At 38.2% G+C, this 20,891-nt stretch overlaps 1 protein-coding gene across 2 annotated transcripts in view; it reads right to left on the bottom strand.

The window, feature by feature from the left end:
* Positions 1-20,891, bottom strand: part of MCM9 (minichromosome maintenance 9 homologous recombination repair factor) — a 70,682-nt gene that overhangs the window by 11,276 nt on the left and 38,515 nt on the right. The window contains exons 10-13 of one of the 2 annotated variants that reach the window (XR_015283138.1): positions 19,376-19,458; positions 14,657-14,802; positions 10,845-12,474; positions 10,002-10,076 (exon numbers count right to left, since the gene is read on the bottom strand). Coding sequence is in view for 1 of the 2 variants with exons in the window: in XM_086876881.1 (XP_086733007.1) it covers positions 10,971-12,474; positions 14,657-14,802; positions 19,376-19,458 (1,733 nt within the window). In the remaining variant the exon portion in view is untranslated. Of the gene's footprint in view, positions 1-10,001; positions 10,077-10,362; positions 12,475-14,656; positions 14,803-19,375; positions 19,459-20,891 lie in introns of those variants that run through there. The other variant, XM_086876881.1, reaches the window with a different exon arrangement.

Raw genomic sequence — 20,891 nt, forward strand, 5'->3', positions numbered from 1 at the left:
ATTCATATAATTAATATTTTAAAATTTGTTAGACACCTGAAGTTAATGTGTCCATCACTCATGAACTTCTAATAACAAAGCCAGTTGGAAACAGAATTTTAACTTTGATATATGAAGAATATGCTTAGAATAAAGCACCCTAACTCAGTCACAAGAGTCACTTTCAAAGGAAACCATGCTATCTTGAGTCCTGAACAGTGAGTAGAAACAGAGTTCATTGACTCAGAATGGGAACAGTTCAGTGAATGAACTGTTTATAATCTACAGCTTGTGTGCCTTTGCATAAGATACACAGCTGGCAAATACATGGTACAACAGGATACAATACCCAAAGGTTTCTCTATACTGGAATACCTCTGTATCTGTAGGCACCTCTGATACGTGTGTTTTCTCACTCAGCAGGGGAAGGGAATCTCTGGAGTGATCCCAGTGGTGCACTGTGCTCTCCCAAGACAGGCTAATGCTTGTTTAATTTGCCTTTAAGCCCTTCAGTGATGCATTGCCACAGTCTCTCTATGGCCACTGATGGCTGAACTCTGTGCTGGAAACACCTGCACAAGCTTTGCTCAGGCATCTGCTGGTTGGCAGATCTCCAGGGTCTTCAGGCTTGCACCTGGATTGACACAGAATGACAGAGCCACTAAGGCTGGAAAGGACCTCCAAGATCATCAAGTCCAACCTTTGACCGAATACCACCATATCAGCTAGACCATGGCACTGTCACATACAGTCATTCCTTGAACTCTTCCAGTGGTAGTGACTGCTGCTTCCCCGGGCAGCCCATTTCAGTGCTTAACCACCCTTTCAGTGAAGAGGTTATTTCGGATGTCCAACCTGAACCTCCCCTTAATGTCTGGAATCTGTGCTGAAGTGTCAGATACAGGCAGGCTCCCCGGGCCCTGCTCCTGCTTGGGCCACTCCTGAGCACCCAAAGCAACAGGCACAGCTGGTTCCCAGCACAGCCTGAGAGGCAGGCTCAGCAGCAGGGGAGATGTGCCTGTTGGGAGGAACTCCGAGCAAAGCAGTGAAGGCCCACTGATTAAGAAACTGTTGAAAACTTTTTAACTGAAGTTAAAAGCAATCAGGATTGTATTACAGATACAATGCAGCTGCTGGAGTTTCAATTTACACCTCATATTAGTGCAAGGCAAAAGCCTTGATAATTCTGTCCCCAGATCCCAGAGGTCCCAGCCAAGTCTCACTGATGAGCTGACTGTCATCACTTCTGGGTGTGTTAGATAAGTGCGGTAGGGAGCAAACTGGCTGAATTCTGTGGAGTTCTAATCACCCACCAAACAAGCATTCGAAAGGCAGGGATGCATTAGGGTTCAGTAACAGTCTCTTTAGCCAAAACATTCACGGGCCAGGGGAAAAAAGCTCCAGAGTTGTAGTTACTTCAACAGAAACCAGGAGAAAAATACAAATGTTACCAGGTACAGAAAGTATGTTGCTATTGTTAACTTGAAAGAAGTTGGCGAAGACATATGTTACAGAAAAGTTGGCAACACCCCTCTAAAGATCTTGTACTTTAGAACTGGTCAAAGCTGTTTGATAACGACTCAGAAACTTTTGGGGGCTGCTATCAGAAAAAGAGAGTAACTTCTTTTCTATTTTTTTTTTTTTCTTCCCAGAGAGAGGAAAAGCATTCCACCATAATATTCAAGGAGAAAGAGTTTTGAAGAGCATTCAAACCTGGATTGCTACCAATTAAGCTCATGTTAATCAGCTTAATGCTGATGTTAATGCATAAGCATGTTATTGAGGAAAGGATGAGAGGTACCAAAGCCATCCTTGCTTTGGACAGTGCTGACAAGGAGCTTTAGGCTGTGCAGCTCTCAGTGATAATACATTGTGCTGAGCGGGTATTTATTGTTTCTCCAGTTCCTTTTCCTGAAAAAAAAAAATTAAGCATAGAAGCAGTTCATAACTACATTAGCAGAGATATGGAGAATACCTGACCAGCTCATTCTGTAACCATGTGGGTTTTCTGAGATTTTTGAGTCTGAGATTTTTACAGTAAAATAATTTCAAGTAACATTCCTCCTTGGTCAGAACAGTTTCTTGCCCATAGCTGAGGAGGGTGTAATGCCCAAATGTTCAGGTCTGTGTAAATCCATGCCAGGTAGAACTGCTGAGGTATATTAGGATTTTTGGCCTGATTATAGAGCCATAGAATGGTTTGGATTGGGAAATACCTTAAATACCTTAAATGTCATCTAGTTCCAACCCCTCTGCCATGGGCAGTGATTATCTTCAAGATCAGGTTCCTTAAAGCTTCATCCAGTTTAGACTTGGCCACTTCCATGGAAGGGTCACCCACAACTTCTCTGGAAAATTTGTGCTCACCACCCTCACAGTGAAGATATTTTTCTTAATATCTAATTTAAATCTATCCTCTTTCAGTTTGAAGCCATTCTCCTTTGTCCTCTCACTGCTATCCTTCTATCAAGTCCCTCTCCAGCTCCCCTGCAGCTTCTCTTTAGGTACTGGGAGGTGCTCTAAGGTCTGTCCAGAGCCCTATCTTCTCCAGGCTGAACAACCCAAACTCTCTCAGCTTGTCTTCATAGGACAGGTGCTTCAGTCCTCTGATCATCTTTGTGGCCTCCCCTGGACCTGCTCCAAACAGTCCCACAACCTTTGTAAGCTGGGGGCTCCAGAGCTGGATGCCGCACTGCAGGTGCGGTCTCACCAGAGTGGAAGAGAGGAGGGAGAATCACCTCCCTCCACCTGCTGGCCACTCTTCTTGTGATGCAGCATAAGAAAGCACTCCATACCTGACTCCACGCTCCATGTTCCTTCAGTGCACTCATAATATTGGAACCAATTCTAAAAATAAGGAAACATGGTGTGACCCAGGCCAGGGCACTCTGTTTAAATATCCTATGTCTTAGTTTGGAAAAGAGTATTTAAGGTCAAAGTCTGTCTCTTCATCATGGCTTACTGTTAAGTGCAATGGTTTCAGGTAACAAGGGCAGTGCTGACGCGTAATATATTAAGAAAGAGGTTTCTTATTAAGAAAGAGTATCCTTTGATAAGCTGAGATTCATACAACTACACTATGATTATTTCTTCCAAGAAACAGTGGTACTCAGAAATCTCTCAAATTACATTTTAGCATGTCAGGAGAGTATTCCTTCCCAAGGAAACATGGCTATCATTTTGCTGTTGTGATTCCCGGGACCAGGGATGAAGAAGTGCAGACAGCCACCGTGTTCAGTGACCAACGAGTATTTTTCACAGGTCAGCTCCAAGGACATTTCCCGCTACAAAAGAATAATTGAAATTTTGGAGCTCCCTCTGCTGGTTCTACGGCAACTTTCAGAAAATCACTTTTCCTTCTCCCTGATTATTCATTGTCATACAAACAATTAACTTCAGGGATTGTTGTATTCAAAAAAAATAAAGTTATGCCACTGCTTATTGGAGCACATGTCTGTGGTAGCTGATATATTGGAGAAAAATCTGACATTCCTCTAACAGAGAGAGAAAAGGTTTCTTTTTTAAGTCTTGTTTCAGAACTTGCAAATGCATAGTTTAGTGTATGCAAGTGTTTAGTGGGAACATATATCCCTATCACTCAGTTTTTTCACAGATTCCTAATTCATGTGCATTCATGTTATGTGACTGTGTTTATACATGTTAGAGTCTGCCTTATTAAGCACAAACAATGTAAACCAGGAAGCCAGCACTCATAAAAACACAGCACAAACCAGTGCAAATTCATCCTTTATACACCTTATGTAACTGTTACATGGTCGAGAATTTCCCTTATTTTTATGCAAAAAAATGTTCTTACTGTCATGTATGTAAACGGCACTAAAGGGTTTCATTTCAGAGTTTGCCGTTTGAAGATGGCTCACCGTGCCACACAACACAATCACATGGGTATTTCACATGCACCTGTTTAAAAACCAGCCAAACAACAGGCAGAGGACAGACATCAGGAACAGGGTTTGTCCAAGGTATTGCTCAGGTTTCACTGTCATCACCTTTAAAGAAGGCTCAGGATCCTTAACTTTAAAAGGCAGAATTTCAATATATAAAAGAATTTTCTGAATGGATTCTGAATGGTGTCTGAAAATGGATTGTACAACTTTTCTTCCTGTTTTCTTGTAGCTAACACACTAGTTTCACAGTAAAGCTGCCATAAATTCGAACTAACCTGTGCTCTGCACATCAACTGTATCCTATAAAAAAAAGGTTAAAAGTGGAGGCATACAGCTCTCAATAAGGCTGATAAAACACTAATGGGAGAGCAATAATGTAATTACAGGAACAGCTGATTAAATCAAGATAGCACTTAACAGAGTAAGGTAATTCCAAACCTAACGATTATATTAGATTATATCATCATTTCAGTGACACCACTGAGAGGTGATTAGAGATGGAACTTTAACTTTCAACTTTTTAACAATTTAATTCACATTTATTTAATTGCTAATATAGAAAAAAAAACTTTCTATTTTCTCTATGTTTATTGAGAGAACAGTATATTTTCAGTTCATTTTCTTGAAGAAAAGGTTCCTTTCAAAATATTAGAAAAGTACTTAGTTCTGAATATTGATAGCTGGATAGTGAACCCATAAGTACATGCTGCTGAGCTGAATCTTGTGAAGGACATTAGAATTATCCCACTGAGGTCACTGGAAATATTCCTTCTGATTCTGGCAAAAACCGGAATTACCCACTAGTTACTTAAAAGATTTCAATCTTCCCAACATTTTATGGTGCATTTAAAATAATTTTGTCTCAGGTATTGCTATTTATTTAAACAAGGAAAAGATCTTTCAGTGATGCTGTTAATCACTACCTATAGAGTATAGCAGAGACGTCAGACATAAATATTCAGAAACAATAAGTCAGACACTGTAAAAACTATTTTTTACCAAAAAAAGTTAACTTGCTGCAGGAAAATTAAGGCGAAAGTTTAGGGGAAATTTATTCTACCTCTGACTACAAAAATTTCTGAAGTCAATCTGTGATCCAAAAGAACCTCTTAAAAACCATGGCTGTAAAGCATACAGACCTTTGCATTTGAAGACATTTTTACACCTCCACATTGCCATGAAAGTGGGAATAAAGCTGCTGTCCTACTGGTAGTGCTGAGTAGGAGTGAAGCTGGTGAAAGCTGCATGATTCCTTCTAGTAGAGCTGTGTTTCCAGACCACTGAGATGGACTAGAAGCAGAGCTGCAGGTGCAGCTGCTCAAGTTGCTGACTGCCTCTCATGTTGAAGCTACAGAAGTGTTATTTTTCTTCCCTGTGATGTTTTGTTCTGACAGATGAACAGTAGCTTGTGGTGAGTAGGTGCCTTGAATGGAGAAAGAAAACCCTTCTGAGAAAGACAAGTCACATTTCTGGAAAAAATGTGGTGCACTCACCTAGGATTTGGCAATGAAGATAAGCAACATAAGGATGCTGCTGAACACAGAAGATGACTACATCAGGGAACTTGCAGCTCCCACTGTTCTTCACCCCTGCTTTCAGTTGCCAGGAGAATGGAGTTAGAATAATGTTGACAGCAGTAACAGGATGATTTGGAACTTGCTACCTGCTATTCAAAAGGTGCCAACATGAGCAATCATGGTCATGTAGGTATTGCTTGTATGAGCTTTTCTGTTGGGGATTGTCACGACATCTTTCCTTGTCTTTTTGCATATGGTAACTCTCTCATGACTATTAAGTTCAAGTTAGGAAATGTTACTGATTGAAAAGTCACTGCTCTAAAGGACATCTCTTCCTAAGCTGCATTGCAACAATACGTCTTATTTGTACAATAACTCTACATTTTTAAACAATATGCCCTTGTTATGCATATATTGTTGTGCGTGTAGTTACACAATGATACACATAGAAATGTTATGTGCACAATTGTAATTGCACATATTGGCTCAGAATAGGCAAACTTGACAAGAAACATATTTTCACTCTTTTCTAAAATAGCTGTGCTCCTTATTAAGCAAAGGACAATGTTATTCCTTGGAACTACTAATACTCTTCTGTCTAACAGGAAGAAAAGTATTGATAAGCAAAGGCACACCAGATACCTAAGGGAGATGACATAATTATTATTCATTATTAATGAAGCTATTGCCTCATTCACATGAAATACAGAACACTTAACACCCTATCTACCTCATCTTCCCATCAATAAATACATTCTGTCTAGAATGGGATATTATATATCCTCACTTGGGACATCTGTTCGCATGGAATCCACTAATCAGAAGTTTCAGTTCAGTTTGACTTTACCTTGTCTTTGGCTTTAGCTCACTTGATTTTGTAATCCTGGTGCACATCACATTATGATATTTAACCCATTAACCTATGTATCCAATAAGAATCACAACATTCAGGCCACTTAAGAATAACATGAACAAGAAGCAAACTCAGGCACATAGGGTTTTCTTCTGCTTGCCAGCTATTTAGAATGAAAAGCAGCATGTGAAGAGGAGTAAGACTGGCTGGAGGTCAGTGTAAGAACACCTTAGCAGAGCAGCTCAGCCACATGGCACACACTCCTTTTTCAGTTCAACTTCTGCCACATTTTTTGTGGCATGTTTAAAACTTTCATACTGCTGGAAAGAACTGAAGGCTGTTTTTGCAAGATGTTTACACAGCAAGTGATTCATATTCTGGGTTGTTTTACAAACTTAAGAACTAGGTATCCACCCCAGAAATGCCTTAAATAGGATGGGCAATACCTCCCAGGGGAGCCTTGGAGGGAGCTGCACTGACATTGCAGGATCAGGCAGTGACTAGAGTCCCGAGTTTTGGAGAAAGGCAGCAACAAGGGTCTGGGAGGAAGGGAAGGATGTGAGGAGGCATCTCTAGGGGAGGGCAAGAAACTGGTGGCAGCAGTCACAGGCCATGTCTGATAAGGTCTAACAGTGGCCTGCTGCAAAACTGGATTATAACACAACTTTGTCCTCCTAAGTACTGCCAGATCCTGAAAGGTACCAAATAAACACATATTCTGCTGCCTCTGTAAAGAATTTCAGGTGATCCTGAAGGATCAGAGCTGATTAAGTGTAACTTAATAATGTAGGTGTTTAAATTAGAGAAGTCAAAAATATTAGAAGAAAACTGGATATAAAATCAGCTGCTTTCTGTCTTAGTGCCTTTTCATTGTGGGGAAGTTTTGCATAAATGTCTCTGGATTACACTGTCATAAATGTCAGTTTTGCAGTGATGCTTCAAAGAACAGGAGATAAACATTAGATTGCTGCATCCTGAGACTCCTCTGCAAGTGAGGTAACCAATAAATGAAGAGATGAATTGAGGTGAAATACTAAAAAGATATTAAAAAAAAAATAATTAAAAAAAACCCCAAACAAACAGGTAAAAAAACCCCAGAAGAGATCTGGAAATAACTTGTGGCTGTATAACCAGGAACAGCTTTGTAGTTTGTCTTCATGTTACGAACACTGTGGTCAGTAGCATCTAACCCAGAAAACAAGCCTGAGGCACAGGTGATAGCCTGTTTCTCTAAGTGGGAAGTAGAAAGAAAGACTCCTTAGGAAGCCTCTTTCAGCAGGGCCTTCCAGCTATGAAGAAGTGAGGAGACAGGCCATGAGAGAGATCTGTATATCAACCAGTGTAGTATGTAATCACAGAGAACAATTACTTAGAGCTTCCCCTTCCCAAGTACTGGCAATTGAGAAACAATTCAGGCACTAAGCAGAGCTATCTCATGATGGCCTAAAATATCACACCTAAGCTCCCAGTACAGAGGGGTGTGGATCTCAAGTCCAGTCCTGGTTTAGCCAGGGTTACGCCTTTCTCAGTAAAAGTACCATGCATGCAATAGGATTAAAAAAATTATGAAACATTTTAACACAAAAGTATAACTAATACATAATTAAATTGTTGGTGTTTTTTTGCTTCCCACCTCCCTTTTGACTCATCAGCATGTCTGCATGGGCTGCTCAGAACACTACTATGGGACGTGATTTCCTCCCACAATGACTTGATGAAATCTGGTTTCAGCCAAGGCAATGGAGTCTGGCCCCTGAATATCTAACAGATGAGGGCCTGACCAACACACTGCTAGAACCAGTGGCTTCTGAAGTTTGGTTCAACTGCATTTTAAGACAGCAACATATATATTCACCTCCCACGAACACAGCCTAATAAAAAACTAGTGTATTCAATAATAATTGATTTGATAGACCATAGACTCAGAGGCAAGCGTTAAAACAGATAATGGCTCAGTGTGTGGCCAGGAAGACAGGCTGACAGGAAGTGACTCATCTGCCCCTTGACTGCACAAAGTACTCAAAAAGAAAATTCATCTGTAGGTTAGCCCAGCAGACTGTCACTGCCATAGTCAGTGCTTTAAATTCTCCAATTATTGAGCTATTGTAGCACTCAAAAAACATGAAAACTTGTGATTATTTGTGGGGGAAGCTGGTTTAAAAAGGGAAAGAAGTTAGCAATGTTCCCTGACAAAGCACTGATAAATGGGTTCTGTAGCAATGGCAACAGTGAGGGAGAGAGTAAATCAGCAGCAGTTATCATTTTCTTATTACTGTGAGCTCCTCATTTTTCCTGGATGCTTTGAATTCATGCTGTGAATCAGAAGCAATACCACAACAGTAGTATTTCAACTGGTCTGGTAAAGAACAATTTCAGCATCTGCTTTTCCATATTTATTCTTTGGTTACCCCTCACATGTGGGTGAGTAGGACTTGTTTGCAGACAGTTTGGAAAGGCAACAGTACTTTTCCACTGATAGTACAGAAAAGATGTGCCTTTCTGCAAGCTCAGTGGAATGTCCCTGATGTCCCTGTGCCTCCTTTTCTGTGCTTCTAAATGGGAAACAAGGCCCAAGTGGCCTTCTAGGCAGAGTGACCTCAGAGCGACTGTATTTTTCAGTCTCCTTCTTTGATTCTTTCAGGCTTTTGTTCCATTTCTCATGTTACACAAAACAGAGAAGAAGCCTAAAATCTCAAAAACCTCTGCTCACTAAAGAATCACTGTTCCATTTCACAAAGTAGTACACTGACTACTTTTAATCAGGGGAGTCTGAAAACTTTCTGTTTTACTGATACACTAGCTAGCATATTATCTTGCAAAAAATAATCACCACTAAGACACTACCAAAAACAACAAATTCACTCTACCTGAATTCTACAGTCTATGTTTGGATTTAGCTGCCTAAAATCTATCTAAGTGGCAGATAGCAACACAATCATGCTCTTTCCAGAAAGTCTGGAAAGTCTCCAGGGCATTATCAAACTTGTCCTAATAAAAAACAATGTTTTGAGGGTTGGAAGCTTGGCTAGTAAAGACTGTTTACTATGTTCTGGCTTTGCACTGGCCAGCCAGTAACATCCATCAAAACAAAGAGCTAGAAAAAGGGATTTCTGACTGCAAATGAGACCACCATGCACGCGGCTGATGCAAAAAATTCAAGTAGGAAGATTATCACAAATATTCAGAGGTCCAGAATTCTTGACCCTTCCTTCAGTGCAGACACAGCACCCTGTAGGACTCTCTGATTTTCACAGGCAGCAGGTCATAGGTGCATGTCAACCTCACCTTGGCACAGGTGTGAGAAGGAACATGATAGGGTGGCTCTGTGCTTTGAGAGGGAGGTGGATAAATTCTACTTGTTTTGGTCAATGGCATGTTTCCAGTGGGGGAACTACCACACAATCAGTCTGGACAGCAATGTTTCTGTCATTTTGTCAAACTCAGAACCGTACTATCCTTAGTGTTCTTATGATTTCACTGTACCACTCCAAAGTACTTGGGCCTCACACACCCTAAATTCTCTGAAATTCTGCAGCATTTTAACTCGGTTTCAAAGGAGCTATTTCTAAGCAAATCAAGAGACAAGCAGATCTTTCTGCTCACAAGTCTCCCAAGGGATTTACTGTGCTGTAGGCAACCACTATTCTCTGTTTACCTTGCTGCTAATAACAAGAATATTCTGTGGAGAATTCAAACACAGAAGAATCATACCAGGCAAGTCACTAGAAGAAAATGAAGACTTACCTTTCTCTGTAAACATGTAATGCATTAGTAGATTAATTTCCCATTAGGCAAATGAATGACACAACATGCAGCATGCTACAAAGACAAATAACATATCAGATGCAGTAAAACTCTAATAATAATTAAAATATCCAAGTAAACATTATCTGACTCACAACCAAGCTACACTAGAGAACCTCTTCACTGTGCTGCTAGGTTTGAAGTGTAGTTTATCTGCCAGGGCTTAATGCCTGCATTAAAGTTACCCTGGTTACTGACAACTCCCATTCAATCACCTGAAAATTGTTGTCTCTGCAGTGGAGAACTGTGTGTTTATTACAGAGTCGGGTTTTGATAAAATGACCCAGAATACAGACACAGATACCTGAACCAGTGTATTTAAAACTGAAATTAAAAAACAGAAACAAAAAGCTCTTAATCCATGTTTTCAAGATCAGCCGTGTGACAAGGAGAACAGAAATCAGAGAAGCAGCAAAATTGTCATGATATTGATAATACAGAAACACCATAGCATGATGAATCACAATATTGGTAACTATTCTGAGACAAATAGCACATATATATGAACAACATACAATGACATAGCTTGAGCACCATCATTTTTATAAAGTGGCACAGTCACTTGGAAGGACAAGCTGAATAATGTGTAGTTCTACCTGTTACATGAAATAAAGTCAATTAAGACGGTTCTTCTGCAAGATCACTCACTCTGGACACACAAACATAGCTACACAAGTCTCTAGGGTTCATCAGTTCAACCAAAACACTGAACTGAGATCAACAGTCTTGGGAAGAGTTTTCTAAACTAAAAGCCAAGTCCTTGCTTATGTAAAGTATACGGACCTTAAGGAAAGTATGTTCACGGGTCCAGGATGATTCTATAAAATGCTTTGAAAACCATGGATATAAGTGATAGAAGGGTAAAGATTCAGAAGAACTGCATGTTAAGTAATTGGCAGGATATACATGTTACATGCTTGGATTTTTCCTAACCTCTTTATCCCAATCAAAATCTAATGCAGCATCATCCAGCTCTGCTATGGAGAAGAGAGATGTTTTTGTGACCATGCTGGCTTTGCTAGAATTTCCCAATGCAAAACTCTTCCTTTTGCTAGGATTGGTCACGTGCACCTTCAGCAATGGGCTGTGGCTTTCCTTGCTGATGTCATTCTTAATGGCAGGTGAAGTTTCTGATTTTGCCTCAGGACGTGATACAAAGGAGAATTTTGACAGCTTAGCTAATGTGCTGGAGCGCACATTCCCAGTGCTTGGACCACCAAGTTTCTCCTCTCCCATCCTCTTCTTCTCAGTGGGTGGAGGTGACACAGCATCAAAACTGACATCAGAGTGCATTGTTACACTTTCTCTAATTTCTTTCCCTAAGGCCTGATTCTGCTGCTCTTCTTCCTCTTTATTATCAATCGATCCTTTTTCCAAACTACTTTTTCCTAAGTGAGCCAATGTCATCTTGCTTTTCTGAGGTAGGCAGCATTCTCCTGGAAGCTGCTCTCCCTGGAGCTGCTCTCCTGGCTTAAAAACAGTTTCACACGGAAAAAGAGAAAATTCTTCATTTGTCTTCTCTGAAGAATGACCAAACTTTGTCCTTGGTCTGAAAGAAAATTTAGCTAGTTTAGCAGCGGGGGGACTTTCACTTTCTTGCTCATGGGAACTTACTACCTTTGTTTCCTTCACTACTTGATCTTTACTTCTTTTTCTTACGGAAACTGCTGTACTTTTTGCTGCTACTGGTACGCTGTTCTCTTCTAGCACAGAATCTGCATCACTTGAGAGATCTGGCAGGCCAGAGGCAGGTAATACTGAAGGAAGGGCCTTTGCCTCGGGGTCCTGTGTACTTGTAAAGAATCCATATGACTTCTCCCTGTGCAGCCTCTGCCAGCTTCTAGAAGCGTGTTGTCTAATAACTGAATCCTGCACACTAACACTTGGTGCTGGGTCTGCAATATTATCTTCCGAAGAACAGTTGTGCTCTTCAGCCCTTTTCCTCCTTAATTTGGAAACTTTGTCCTTTTGTTTCAGAGAAGCATGCATATCCACAGCTGCTAGTGACTCTCTTACGCCATTTTGCTTCCTTGGTATTGAAGCAGATCTTTCTTCAGAACCTGAAGTTTTTGAAGCTGAGCTATTTGGAGGTATCTTGGGCACTGGAGACTTCCCCTGAGAATTTTCTTCAGCATCAATGCTGCTCTCTTCTATGCTGTCAAACCATGCCATACTGTTTGTATTTTTGTTATTACCACATGCTGGGTTGCACAAGAGTTCTAGATGAATATTCCCTTCACAGCTGCCTTCAAGCAAAGGTGTCTGTGGCCCAGAGTTATCCTCTTCTTGATTTGAAGATTCTGACTGAGACGTTTGCTTTAACTGCCCAAATGCACCCTCATTCAAGCACCTTGTGGTAGTACTGAAATTTGTTTCTTCAGGCTGCTGCTGGCATGAATTCTCCTTTTGCAATCTATACAATGAAAAAAAAAATTAAACAAAAGTAAATGAATTTTCTTCCTTTTTCTTTCTTCATAATATGCATGACTGGTGAAAAGCTACAAATAATGTAGGTCACAAAAATATATTATTAAGTTCCACATACAGCTCAGAAAGCTGGTGTTAATAGTCTGTGATCTTTCAGCACCTTTGACAGTAAGTGGCAGAATTTAGTGTCCCCAATACAAGGCAGATGGACAGAGAAAGAAACCACCTAAATTGCATTTCCTTGAGAAACCTAACAGAAAAAAATTAAAAAAAAAAATAAACAGCTTTGCACTACTTACAATTATTGCTAGAGTACCTTACAGATTTTACATATTTTGTAAATCTATCTTCTAGAACGGGAACCTAATTAAATCTTATCCTGAGCCACGTAAAGTCTCAAGTGAGTTACTGGAATGGAATACCTAGGTATTACTTGGAATAGTGCTTGTTTTGGAGTTTCTCTCATAATTACTATATACACAACATGTCAAAAATGTGATGGAATGAAAGCATCTCAAATCCCTTATAAAACTTAATTATCACTGTCTGTGGCTATCATTATTATCAGGCCTGCCAAAACGACAGAGGTGTTCGAGTGAGAGTTCCCTCCAATCTAGGAATAGCTGATGTTCTATCTATAGTACCTAAACACATATTTTCCAAGGCAGACAGCATTTTGTTTTTTGCTAAACAGTGATACAAACCCTGAGTGAAAAGGAGCCACCTTCCATCCCAAAAGTGACTGCATTCATCTAGAAGAAATTATTTTTATTCATTATAAACAGTTTCTCTGTTTTGGGAGCGATATAACACTTTATAGACATGAACAGGCATGCTTAGAATAATTACTGTAATTGTTTACTAACATGTTTAGTCTTAACTTTTTAATGGAAGGTGGCAAAAATTATATGACTCATCAAGAAGGGATGATATGATACATGCTTGTTTTATTGAAATATAGTTTAGGGAATATACATGGAACAAGTCTTCTAATACAGAAAGGGCTGTTTTAAAGAGGACATTCATTTAGTATTCCCACAGCTGCTTAAGAGAGGAAAGAAGAAATAAGCTTAATTTGCAGCAGAGGCCACTTGGTGGGATATTGGGAAAACCTTTATGAGCATTGGGTGGAGCAATCATGGAACAGACTACATAATGGCAACAGAAAATCCTCATTATTAGAAGGCTTCAGAGCAGATAATGCGAGCTCCTGACAGGAAGGTCAAACACAGACTTGATCCTCTCTTTGTATTTGATCTCCTATCCCATCCTACATTTCTATGACCCTGTGAATTACCTCTGTTTTAAAACTAGCTTTTGTCTGTCTGTTGAAGGTATCTCACTTTCATCTGTTTCTGTTGACTCTGTGGTCATTAACACATCATTACTGTAAGTTACAAAAGAAGTCTCAAAAATATTCAAAGGAAAAGTGAGTTTTTCCAGCTGTTTCCATTAATTTCAACAACATTAATCTTTTATCTTCCTTTAACAGTAAGAAAAAACAAGATTCTTTAAAGCCTAATCTCATTTCAGGAAAAATATGTGTTTTGGTTTCTTTAATTTTCTTTCCTTCCAGTTCTAGGGTTCTTCTCTCAGGTTCAGTGCATTGAAAGTTTTCTATTAGTAACAACAAATAAGCTTCCCAAAGATTGTTGCAGTGAGCTGAAAACTAGAGATGTGACAGTGAAAATTCCAGCATGTAAAAAAGAAAAATCATCCAAAAGAACAGAACAGAACTCTGATTCAGGCTTACATTTTCCATTAACAAAAAGGGAAGGATCTGACAAGCCAAATGCAAAAGGTGGCTTAAAAAAATCATGAAGCAGATCGGCTGTATTTTACCAAACAAGTAGCAAAAGTTATATAAAATTATTTGCTCAGCTACAAAATCTAGCATTTTGACTCGAAGAAGCACTTTTGAAACTTATCTGAGCATAATACTGAGATATGAGTTGGGAACTCATTAAAATATCTGTAAATTCTATAACCCAGAGGCAGAAATGATCTTGTGATGATCTCAGAGCGCTACTTTAAAACAATCTCTCTGATTATCCGTGTCCTCTAAAGGAGTCCCTTCCCAATGTCAGACTATTTTTAGACCCTCTCCAGATATTATTGTGAAACAAATTCTCTTTCCCTTCTGAACTTGTTATTTTGTGTATTATAACCTGTCAAGTCTTTGTAGCTCTTTGTGCAGAAGATCTTTCAGCTCCAGCCGCTCCAATATGATTTCGCACTGTGTTCGGTATTGCTCCATTGGATTTTCTGGAAATGAGGTGTGTAAGGCATTGATGCCTCCAAGAAGTGCACCCCCCTATGGCACCAAGGAGATTAAAAAAAAAACATAAATAAAAAAATAGGAAACTACTTTTATTATTAAGCACCAAATTTAAACAACAGAGACTATGTTATCTGAAATTCTCCCTTAGGTATTTTAAAGCTTAAGATAGCAAATAATTGCTAACTGTCTCCACACAAAAATCCTATTAGATCTGCTCACACTGTCAAAATTGCTCATAAACATAAAGCAATTACATGATCAAGCCTGCAGTTTACTCATACTTGTTTATTTTTATTGACACATGGACTGGGAAATCAACCTAAAGCTTGAGAACATCATGACTGAAAATTAAAATTAAGAATGAAGATATTTTCCAAATACCTTGCCCGTGTGAGGAACTTTTTAACAGAAGTTCTGACTGCTAGAAGCTGTCATTAGCTTTGCCTAATTTCTTAAAGAAAAGATCTGGATATTAAGACTTGAGAACACAGGGTAAATTATTGGGCAGAAATATTTCTGAATAGCACTCTAAGAGTAACTTATTATTTGTGAATATTCCAGTGAATTGTAAGTGATTTTTATCTGGGACAATTTTTGCTGTGCCTTATAAAAATGAAGTAGCTTTTAATCGCAACAGAGCATCTGCACAGTGATTTGTTTCACAACAAATAATCTAGAATAGCTCTGTATTTAATTGCTCTTTGGAAAAAAACACCTCACACCACAAACCCTCTATTTTGCCACAGATTAGTTGCATTTACCATTCCTGTCTAATCTATAAAGTTCAATACAACTGATTTACAAGATGTTTATCAAGTGCCATGGGCACAATAGCAAAAGTCAGTGAAGTCTCTAGATCTAGAAATTGGTACCTATGGCATCACATGGGTTACACATATTCAATTGTGATAGTTTCTGGTTCTCCCATTTTGCAATATTAAAATATTATATTAAAAAGAATACATTTTGCTCTGTGAGCAAACATTGCTCTATGGCTTTCTAAAGCTCTCTAAAACTACAACATGCTAAAATTAAGTTTGTCCATGCAACCTTTAATGCATCCCATTGAAGTTACCACTTGGGGGTGTTTTTACCCACCACTTCAGAAACATGATAGATCTGTTCCACACAGAAGCACCAGTCTCTTGGCATGGAAAGGGCTCCAGCAGAACCCCTCTGCTGTATTTTTTTCAGGAACTGGAAGTTTCATAGGCAATGAGGCAGGGACTCAATCTCTTGGTTAGAGCAATTAAAAGCAGAACAAGGAGGACCAGATTACATCTCAGATGTCATGTTTGAGTTCTCATGATTCAGAAAGAGCCAGCCAAGAAAAGGATGAAAATAAATCTCTAAGCGGGATCCTGCTGTGGTGTGTGCACAGAAGGAAATTGCAAACAACAGGAAACGTGCTCAAATGCTCAAAGTGCTACTACTCTGAAATTGGGGTCCCAGCCATCTATCTCTTGGAGGTATGATCTAGTAGACAATTGCTTCTGGACTGATACAAAATTCAGCTCCAGATCAGAGGAGTAGCACCATCCCATTACTTTGCAAGGACTGCATGAAGATAGGTGAATTGGTATTTCTGAAATATTCAAGGCCACTGGAGATGAATTCCAAAGAAAAATACATTAAGAAATTGAGAATATTACTTTTAGAACAGCAGGTAATAAACAAAATAGTGAGCAAAACACTGACAAAAGATAGCTGCTTTTGGACTGAGTACTGTCAACCTGTGACCTAAGGACCAAGTGGAAAAAAAGAGGACTATGTGGTTATATATCATGAGATATGCAGCCATGGGCTATTGCCCTCACTGTCCTTTACTTGGCCATCACAAGGAACTTCTTTTAAATACTCTGTGTATGTGAAATTCTAAGTGAATTTAAGATATCTGTGAAGCTTTATTCCTGTGCTGGTGCTCATGTCTCTGAGACCCTGCCCCTCTGAGATTCTGAGATATCTTTTTGAGTAGAGAAAGGAAACCGTATGACAAAACCACTGCATACTGATGGCAGAGGATTTAAAACAGAGAAAGACAGTATTATAGGGAAAGTTAGTGGACAGGAAAGGTGTAAAATGCCTAGGGATGGAAAGACAAATTATAAAAAGGAGTAAAAGGAGGGGGATTGGCAAGAGAATAAAACAAGGATGGAAACATGACCAAGAGGAGGACGATAATGCTAGCAAGAGAAAATGAGGCAAAGATAATATCAAGCCAGGGGGTTTGGAAAATGCTCACAAAAACAAAATAGGAAAGAGAAGTATAAGGGTGAATTAGAGGATGAAACAAAACAAAAAACTCCAGTGAAGTAGATTGATGATGAAAATGTGATAGTCTTCCTTCCCAAGACAGCTCACAAGATATACCCATCACAGAAAAACTGTGAACTTTAATTTTATATTGGCAAGAACAGGACTTACTGTAGAAGTTGCAAAGATAGTGTCGAAGAGGGAGTTTGCTGAGCTAAAAGGTGGCAGAATGATAGTGGCACATCCTCATTTACAACCTCATTCTAGAGACTGACAATTAGGCAGAAAACACAGGATGTATCTGCACAAAATGTTGTGGGGTTTTTTTTCCTAGAGAAGGAATCTGTTTCTGAAAATAAACTTTTGTATGCTATTTCTATCTTTTTTAATAAAACAAATAAACACCTTCCTTCAAAAAAGAAACTACTTCAGTGATTATTCATACTTTCCAGGACGAAAGTAAAATCTGACCTTAAATAGCAATCTCAAATTTGCATTTTCCTAGCAAAAATGAACACGTTTTCCTACTTGTTCATAAGAAGCAAAGGGTGGAGCAAAGAGTAAGCATACCAAGTACTCCCAGGTAATCTTCTGCAGTTCAGGGAAATTTCTCACTGACTCTTATTAGACAAAAATTTGTTAGACAATGTAGTGGGTTGACCCTGGCCATGTCAACCTGCAACCCTTGAGGGCAGTGACTCACAGTGACTAACAGTGACTCACAGTTGAAACAATTCTTTTACATTTACTTGTGCTGATCAGGTAGAGACACAGGGGACAGAATACATTCATTATTATTATATACATGTTTTTCACTTTTTGATCTGCTACAAAAAAAAATAAAATTAGTATTTCAGAGTTCTTATATTTAAAATCATATTAATTGGAAACTACCGTCCCATCAACTTTCTATCAAGTTAATTATAGGTTTAATTACAGCTAATGAAGACTAACATGGTATCTTCTGCAATTTCAACAGCTTCATATTTTAACTTTGATGCAGTGCTGTCATTGAAAAGCTGAGCTCTTCAAAACAGTTCAGGATGAATTGCAGCAGACAGCGAAATAATCTTTTCCTACTTAATAAGGTAGAGCCCTGTAGTATTTTTGAGATAAATTCCATTTGCAACGTTGTGCAGTAGATTATCTGTGGCACAAACTGCAATTAGTCTCTCAACCCTCACTGAAAGAACAAGGGAGATCACAAGTGCATACCTGCCTTTTGTGACTTTGTGCATATATGCTGAAGAGCTTTGTCTCCAAAAGAAAGGAGTGCATCTACTTCCACAAAGGTCTTTGAGGCCCACTGAACTAATAGATGCTCTGTAAAACTGTTTTAATTTGAAAATACTCAAATCAACCTATACAGGGACATAGGAAATGCCATTTAGAATCAGGCCAGTTAGCTGAGTAGCAGAGCACACCATCACTGACAGGGCCAAACCCAAACATTTCAGATGTGCTAAAAACCACCATGCATAAAACTTTGTATAATCTGCTTATAGTATTTTTTTTCCTGCTCCAAAGCATGAAGATTTATTTATCTTAAAAATATACTGCCTGAAGTAATAGTGTCTATATTATTTTCTATATTTCCACTAAAAAATCCCCTTCTATCAGATTCATGTTTCTTTTACTAATTCTAAATGTGCTGCTTTTTCAACATCCTAATAATAATATTACAGTAAACTGAAATCTAACTTTTCACATTTATGCCTTTTTGCATAGAAACATTACATAAATCCATGTGATAATTGGAATGCACGATTTTCAGTCCAATCAAAGTTTTGGAATTAGAAGGTTTCTAAGAAAAAAATTTGTCTTCTAAATGTTCTGAGTTTTACTATTACTACCAACATAATTTAAAATTATTTAATGGCAAAATAAATTGTAGGTCTAGGAAATTGCTTGACCTTGCTCCAAAGAATGATTTGGTTTTCTCATACCTAATTAATGAGTGACTATATAACACCATAGAAGAAAAACCTGTCAGAGGCTATTAAACACAGTGATATACACTGATATACACAATTTCTGCCTCAAAAAAATGCCTCTAAAATGTAGACTAGCAAAAGCCAACAGTATGCCAAAACTTTACTTAGACTGCAAAGTCTATGAAAAAAGGTAGCAGGCCTTTATCCTAATCCAGATTTTTCAGTATAATCTCTGTTTAAGGATTTTAACAATCAAAATGGACTTAAAAAGACTTGTCAAGGTCTCTTATTGCCTACTTTGCATGAATCTATAAAATCCTTTCCAAAGAGAAGAAGGGAGCTGGCACATGTCTACATGTAAAACTGAATCCCTTAAATGTGGTATTGCAACAAATGGCAGTGTCTGAAAGAAACCTTACCTGCATAGAAGATTCCATCACTGATACTACAGTTACAGCATCTTCCAAAGTCACAGTATCCCTAAACATCAACCGGGCATGAGCTATCAAAAATAAATGGGTGCAAGTGTTACTAAAGTTAAAAAAAAAAAATTTTGCTTTTTTACTAGAAGAAACAACATATTTATTCAAATTTCTTCAGCCCTTAAACAGCACGGGCATAACTTAAAAATAAATACATATATTTTAAATAAATTCAGTAATTTTGATTTTAATGTCAATTTCAACAGAAACTGGAAGGATTAGTTTTTTTAGAACAATAGGGTGTAATACTCAAATTGCAGTTACAGTGACAGAATAAAGATGCTTAAAATTCTGCAGTTAAAAAATGCAAAGTGCTGGATATCACAACAAAGAGTGTGGTATGAAACATCCTTATCTACATAGAAACATCACCATAGAGTAAAAAATAAGGTCTAATTTTCATCACAGGTCAGAAAAAGATTTTTTCCTCTACCTGATCTGTGTCAGAGATTTGGTATTATTTAAAATGCTTTTCTAAAATAAATAAATAGCTTTATTTTTCTCTTCCTTCTCTTTCTTCAATCAGCAAAATTAAAGTGACTTTTGTAAACAGATATAATGCAAATAATTTACCACATGAAGCCTTTTTCCTAACTGGCCATGGAAGCACACTCAGTTCTTATTCAGCAATAGAAAAACAGGTTAATTAATACCATCTAAATCATACTTTGAAAGAACAAAATCATACTAAAAGCCCCAATCTCATGAACTGATAAGAAGGGAAAATCTTTGAATGGGAAAATTACATGTGAATCTTGAAAAGTTAGGAATGTTTCACTTAAACAGAGAATGTCTTTCCCTCAAAAACAGAGAACAAAACATGAACATCTAAAGTAGGAGGCACTACACTGCCATTTTTACTTGCTATACAAAATACAGTACATTCTTTTAAATTTATCCTGAAAATATTTGATATGCCGTTTTACAAAATAAAACTATGTTAAGATCAAAACATAATGCTTCCTTTGCATTCTCTCTTATAAATGAAATATGACTTGAACTCAGAGTTGGAAATTTTTAAGTTGTATGGCAAAATATGGGCTTGATTACTAATACTGCAGGAAACAAAAAATATGTTATCTTTTATGTGATATTAATTTTAGGATTATTAATACTTAAGAAAAAAATATGCTTATTTTGTTATATTAATTTCAGGGCAGAAGCAAGTATTTGACTTAAATGGAGCCAAGTAAATCCTGAGATTGCCTTTCATAAAGACATATAATTTCTTAGATTTTTCTCTTGAATGTGACTGCTTCCACAGGTTTTAATATTTATTATGTGAGAATATCAAAATTAAAACTAGTTTTGACAGCCTAAATGATAACACCCTTTCTCAGACTCAAAATCTCCAACCCTGAGGCTCTTTAGGTGAGAAGGATACAACAATACAAGAATAGCCTATCCCTACCTCCACAGAAAAGCAGCTACTCTGCTTACTGGCAATAATTAT

This window comes from Cyanistes caeruleus, chromosome 2 (genome assembly GCF_971803275.1).
Source record: "Cyanistes caeruleus chromosome 2, bCyaCae1.hap1.1, whole genome shotgun sequence".
Lineage (NCBI taxonomy): Eukaryota > Metazoa > Chordata > Aves > Passeriformes > Paridae > Cyanistes > Cyanistes caeruleus.